We start from the raw sequence: 6,664 nt of genomic DNA on the forward strand, positions 1-6,664 counted from the left end.
ATGAAAAAGGTTGACAATCGCTGTCCTAGGGGGATCCTGCTTTGGAGGAAGCGAGGGGTGACACATTGAACCCTGTGCTTTCTGTTGTCAGTATTATGTCTGTCCCCAACCCGGAGGATGCCCCACAAGAGCCTGAGCCTGAGCCCTCAAGCTCCACTAAGAAAAAGAAGACAAAGTGGCGGCAGCAAGAGGCCAGCATCCAGGCCCTCACCAGGGCTGGCCACGGGGCCCTACTGGCCGGCCAGAACCATGAGGCCTTGACTAACTTCCAGAGGGCCTTCCTCCTGGCCTCCAAAGCCTCACGACAAAGGGACACTCCTCTTCTTCGGGCCTGTGCCTTCAACCTGGGGGCAGCCTACGTGGAGACTGGGAACCCAGCCAGAGGCCTTGAGCTGCTCCTAAGAGCCCAACCTGAAGAGAAGGCACAGGGCAGGTGTCATGGTGACCAGTGTTTCAATGTGGCTTTGGCCTACCATGCCCTGGGCAACCTGCCTCAAGCTTTGGCCTGGTACCACAGGGCCCTGGGCCACTATCAGCCACTGGGTGACCAGGGGCAAGCCCAGGCAAAAATGGGAGCCTGCTATCAGGCTCTGGGACGGCCTGAGCTAGCAGCCCGCTGCTTGCAGGAAGCAAGCGAGGCCTATGCCCAAGCAGGGCAGCCCCGGGCTGCAGCCCTGGCATTGGGGGCTGCGGCGAGGTGTATGCTGAAGAGCGGACAGCATGGCGTGGGTGCGGTGGTGCAGGTGCTGGAGGAGAGCCGGAGGCTGGCCGAGATGAGTGCTGAGCGAGGACTGCTTGGTGAGGCCTTTGGTCCGAGAAGTGTGGGATCTGGGCGGATTCGGACCTGGTGATACTCTGAGAGGTGGGGTGGAAACAGAGGCATTTCTGAGGGCTGGGGAAGTGGATGGCGGGACCCTTTGAGAGTGGGACAGGGGCTACACCAGTATAGCCTCAGTTGCATCTGACCTGGCTACTAGTGACCCTGGCCTTGCCTTCTAGGGCAACTCTATAATGACCTAGGCCTGGGCTACTCCCAGCTCCAGCTGTTCCCACTAGCAGCAGAGGCCTTCCTGCAGGCCTTGCCCTTGTGCCGGGGGCCAGGAGAGGAGGCCACGGTGCTGAGAAACCTTGGGATGGCCCACAATGCCCTTGGAAACTATCAGGAAGCGCGGGAGTTTCACCAGAAGGCTGCTGACCTGCATGGTAAGTACCAGGTGCTGGGGAGTAGGATTGAGACTAAGAGACTAAGAGGGAGTTCCAGCAGGGGCCCTAAAGCTGAACGGTGAATGGACCTTGAGGACTAGTTATGGGGTCAGAAGCCCAGAACCAGGGGGGTGAGGGCTGGGGGTGCAGGAGATGGGATAGCCAGATAGTACAGAGGGTTGTGGGCCCAAAGGCTGAGGCCTAGGGCTGGGAAGGCAGCAACGGGCAGAAGGAAGAGCTACTAACACCTGCCTTGCCTGCCTCACAAGATTGTCGCATGGCTCAGAATAGCCAGGGGGAGGCTTTCAGGCCAAAAATCAGGACTGAGGAGAGGCTGAACATGGGTATCGAAAGTTTGGGCCTTTGTGGTACATCTGAAGGTGTGCTGGGGCTGAGCCTGGGTCTCCTGCAAACTCTCTCTTGGTGGTTGGGGGTTAGGGTTCTGCTACCCCAGTGGCCAAGGTCCCCTCTTAGAATTGGGTGGGCTCTGTTACCAGGCTCTCTGGGGCAGCGGTGGGAGCAGGGCCGGAGCTTTGGCAGTCTGGCATTTGCGCTGAGCCAGCTTGGGGACCACAAGGCTGCCAGAGACAACTACCTACATGCTCTACAGGCTGCCCAGGATGCTGGTGAGGGTGAGGGGGTTAGCAGGTGGCTTAGGAGAGTGGTGGAGCAAAGCTTGGCTGAGAGTCCTTGGGGATGGTGGGGAGGCAGATTGGGGTTGAGGGTGGGGAGTACCTCTGGAGGGGAGGGTGGGTGGGGTAGGAGCCATAAAGGACCTGTCAGGCTCTCTTCCCCAGGGGACATGAAGGGACAGTGGCAGGCCTACGAGGGCCTGGGGGCTGCTTCAGCCAGACTGGGGCAGCATGATCAGGCCTTGAAGTACTATAAGGAAGCGCTGGCCCAGTGTCAGGTGAGACCCTCCATCCCAGAATCTAACTCTTCCTCTTAGCCCTCCAGGAAGCCTTCTCCAGCCAATAGTCCTGCCTTCATGTCTTGTCTTCTCTGCATCACTCATTCACTCATCAAACACATGCACTGGGCACATGTGTGCTAGCTTCTGGGACACTATTGTGAGGAAGTTTGTCTCTGTCCACAGTTCTGGGCAGAACCCTGGCAAAGGCATGGGGATGGGGCAAAAGAGAAGGAAGACAAAGCTCCCCTCCTTCCTCCCTTTCCTATTTCTTTTTTCCCCAATTTCCAGAGAACCACAAAGCCCAGGCCTTCCCCATCACCCCATTACCCTTCCTTTCCCCAGAAGGAGCCAGATTCTGTGCGAAAGCGGCTGGTGGCCAAGCTGGCAGATGCCATGAGGACCCACTTGGCCCGGGGTGGTCTGGACCCGACTCACACCCTGGTGAGATGACACCTGAGACAAGGAGCTGGGGGTGGGGAGAGGTTACCTGGAGAAGGGAGAAGTAGAGGTAAGCAGAGCTGATGTTCTCAGGGATGCTGCGCCTGACTGCTTTTCTGTGTTTATCTATCCGTGGGCCAGCATAAGGTACATGTATCACTTTCCTAAGGCCACCTGGGGGTAGGAGATGGGCAGGAGGTCATGGCGTGTGTCCAGCACTAGGGTTGTGCCAGGGCCTTGGCTGAGTGGTAACTAACTCAGTGGGTGAAGGGCAAAGGGTGCAATTAAGGTCCTTGAACCACACCAAGGAGGAGGTGGAGTTTTAAGTTCTTGGCTGCAGTTCCCTAAAGGGCCACAGGATGGGGGCAGTGCTCTCTCCCATCTCTAGTTCTCACCCAATATTTCTCTATGGGGCTCCACCCTGATCCTGCTCTGGCTCCTCCTCACCCTCTCTCCACCTTCTAGCAGTTCTCAGCAGGTTGATGCCTCTCAAACTGCCTTCTCCCATCCCGGGATCTGAAATTATACTTTACTATTTATTCTATTTATTTAATAGGTTTTATGTCTTTTCTTATTTTAAAGGCTAGGACACCCTACGTATGATTTGTAAGCAAAATTAAATTAGCCTGCCCAGCTGGTGCGACTCAGTTGGTTGAGCATCCTGTGCACTGAAAGGTTGCTGGTTCAATTTCCTGTTGGGGCACATACCTGGGTTGCGGGTTCAGCCCCCGGTTGGGGCATGTATGGAAGGCAACCAATCGTTTCTTACAATGATGTTTCTCTTCCCCCCTGCCTCTCTCTACGCATGTCCTTAGGTGAGGATTAAAAGAGAATTTATTAGCTTGGTACAGAAAGAGGACTGGATTGGGAGTCAGAGGACCTGGGGTTCCACCCAGAGTTGGTCACCAACTTTCTGTGACTTCGCTCCTGGAGTCCCCAGGCAGAGTGAGGTGGTAGTCAGGCTCTGGCCACATATGATAGCACATGAGCTTGAGTTCTAACATGAGAGTTACTAGTGGGGGCCTTAACAGAACAAAGGGCTTCACCCTGAAATTTCATTCTCAGACATGTGGCACAGCTGATTTGCTCTGGCACTTCCCTGTCTCTCTGGTGCCACGTATCTGGAGGGAACATACACTCATGCGCACATGCACAGCCACTTTTCTGAAACTGATTCCCTTTACTCCCCTTCATTCCCAGACCTTAGCTCCAAGGAGGCCTCTGACTCCAGGTGGGGCCTGCCCAGCAGGGACTGCAGCCAGCTTGGGAAGGGTCCCAGCAGAAGCGAAGCACAGGTGAGGCGGGGCTGAGCTGGGATGCATGTGGCCTCTGGAGGGTGTTGGGAGGTGTTGCAACAGTGCTGTGGGGGGTAGGGAAGGACCTCATAGGTGCCCCAGGGAGGAGGGACCTATAGATCTTTGGGTGGGTGGAAAGACAAAGAGTTAGAGGAGGGTCATGAAGAGAAAAAGGAAGAGGGCTTCATGAAAGTTCCCTGTGACTGGTTGGTTTGTGCAGGGACTGGAGTGTGAGTAGATGTAGGCTGTCCGTGCTGAGGGGAACACTGTCCTCACTCACTTCATTCCTCTTACTGCCTCCTTTCCCCATTCTAGGCCTAACACCCAAAACCACCCTACCCCCATTTCTGCTCCTCTCTCAGGACCCTGGCCCATTTTCCCAAGCCCTTTATAGAATCATCTCTTCCTCCTTGCTTCCACAGCTTTCCTAACTTCAAGAACTGCATCCTAGAGCCCCCAGGGTTTGTTGCAAGCCTGCTAGATGCTAGGTACCTGGTGCATTTCTTACCCTAGCTTGCTGTTTACTAGTCTCTTGCCTCAAAGGCTTCCAGCTCTAGAAGCAGAGTTCCTTGCTATTTGTTGACTTGAACTCAAAGATACCTTCTTTTCAGTGGTTCCTTCCAGGCACTGGCAAGTTATTCCCACATCTGGCCACTAGAGGGCCCAGGCTTGTCAATCACCTGCCCCAAACCACAGTCCTTGGTACACCCTTTTCATGTACAGTGACCAACATATTTCCTGACGCCCGTCCTCTTTGTTCTTCTAAAACATTCTCTTTTCCACATTGATGGTTCTTGGTTCAGAGAGGCTTGCAATAAATGTGTCTGCCCCTCTCCATCCTAGGGCCCATCTCCCATTTGGAAGCCAAGCCCCCCCCAGAACAGAGTGCTCTGGCATTCTGTACTCAATGCTCTCAAGCCAATGGGTGGGTCCCTGGGGAAGAAAAGGAGACCTGCAGAATGGATAAAGGGAGTTGGAGAGGACGTGACTTTGGACAATTTTAATGGAACATGATCACTGTTAAAGTTGGGGGTAGCTGCCCAGCCGGGCGTGGCTCAGTGGTTAAGCGTCGACCTAGGATCCAGGAGATCAGGGTTCGATTCCCAGTCAGGGCACATGCCCGGGTTGCGGGCTGCAGCTGATCAATGACTCTCTCATCAGTGATGTTTCTATCTCTCCCTCTCCCTCTCCTTTCCTCTCTCTGAAATCAATAAAGATATATTAAAAAAAAAAAAAAAAAGTTGGGGGTAGCTGTGGTCTGGTATTTGGGAATATATGGCGCTCTGAGCCTCTTTGTCTTTGCCCTTTAGTAACCTGAACAGCCTTCACCCAGCTCAGGAGGCCTGGCATGTTCCCTGCCTCCTGCACGGCCTGACTGTAGACCTCAGAGAAAGGAAGAGTTCCGCTGAATGGGGGGATATGCAGCTTAAGTCTGCTCACTACTGCTCTGCAGCCCACCAGCAAAGGTAAGGGTCAGAGAGGGCAACAGAAGCTAGAGCCAAAGCAGGCTGTCCCTGCTCTTTCCACGGCCACTCCCACTGGCAAGCTCTGCCCTGCCTCCTTCAGGTCATTCAAACAGCCCAGGGAAACCTCCAGCAGGGACCCACAGAGGAGATCCACCACATCTGGCTTCTGCATGATCATGTGACCCCACCCTGCTGACCTCAGTGGTACCTCCCCAACATACACACTTGATGGGTTTCTGGGACCGAGCCTCTTCCCAGCTGTTCAGTGCTGTATAGACACGGAATACAACACAGTCAGCAAGTGGGCTCCCAAGCAGGCTGGGCAAGGGCTTTGCAATCTCAGCACTTAGGCTGTTTGCTCCTTGCTGGGAGTTTTGGACTCAACAGGCAAAAATCGAAAAGGAAAATGGATGTGAATCTCCCCCTTTTCTTTCTGGACCCAAACCTCATGATCACTAAGGTCCTTTCCAGTTCTAAAAATTACAACTTCTTGGCTAAAAGGCTTTGGAGTCAATGACTCTCCAGACCTCCATTTTCTCATAGGGGAAATGGGACTATGCTGTAAAAGGTACAGCTTAATCAACCAATGCACTCCACTTCCTCCCTGTAGGACAACTGCTGCCAGCAGCCACAATGATATTAAGTAAGGTTTTTTGATCACTTGGCATATGCCACACATTGTTCTAAGTGCTTCACAAATATTTTCTCCTTTATCACAAAAGGTGAATCCCTTTTCACAAATGAGGAAAAAAGGGCACAAAAGCTAAGTTGTTTATATTCCCAGGTCACACAACTAGTAAGGGGAAAGGCCATGATTCTAACCTAGGCAGTGAGTCCCTTCTATAATGCTGGGCAGTTCCATTGTTTACCAAGAGTTGGTTGTGCTTGACACCAAATGTATTTATGCTGGTTGTATGTGTTATTGTAATTTCTAATTTAATTAAATATTATATAAATCAATGAGCCAAGAGTGTGAAAGCAAGCACTGTTTCTGTGAAAATAAAGTTGAATCCTTAGAAGACTTGACTAAGGTGAGTCACTTCAAAAATTATTGTTGCCCTGGCTGGTGTCACTCAGTGGTTGAGTGTCAACCTGTGAACCAGGAGGTCACAGTTTGATTCCTGGTCAGGGCACATGCCTGGGTTGCAGGCTTGATCCCCAGTAGGGGGCATGCAGGAGGCAGCCTATCAATGACTCTCTTATTATTGATGTTTCTATCTCTCTCTCCCTCTCTCTGAAATCAGTAAAAATATATTGAAACAAATAAAAACATTAAAAAATATATTTATAGAGGACTTACTATGTGCCAGGCACAGAAGTAGGTGCTGGGGACACAGCTGTTAATCTTC

General features: G+C 52.6%; 1 protein-coding gene across 1 annotated transcript; it reads left to right on the forward strand.

Annotated features, from left to right (window-relative positions):
* The first annotated feature begins 95 nt into the window (after positions 1-95).
* TTC24 (tetratricopeptide repeat domain 24) lies at positions 96-6,420 on the forward strand. The gene is given in 8 exon segments (XM_087827794.1): positions 96-798; positions 1,000-1,203; positions 1,701-1,829; positions 2,001-2,113; positions 2,459-2,557; positions 3,755-3,849; positions 3,969-4,048; positions 5,346-6,420. Coding segments are annotated over 8 exon segments (1,575 nt in total). The 3' UTR covers positions 5,498-6,420.
* Positions 6,421-6,664: the final 244 nt, after the last annotated feature.

This window comes from Miniopterus natalensis, chromosome 19 (genome assembly GCF_054644295.1).
Source record: "Miniopterus natalensis isolate mMinNat1 chromosome 19, mMinNat1.hap1, whole genome shotgun sequence".
Taxonomy (NCBI): Eukaryota; Metazoa; Chordata; class Mammalia; order Chiroptera; family Miniopteridae; genus Miniopterus; species Miniopterus natalensis.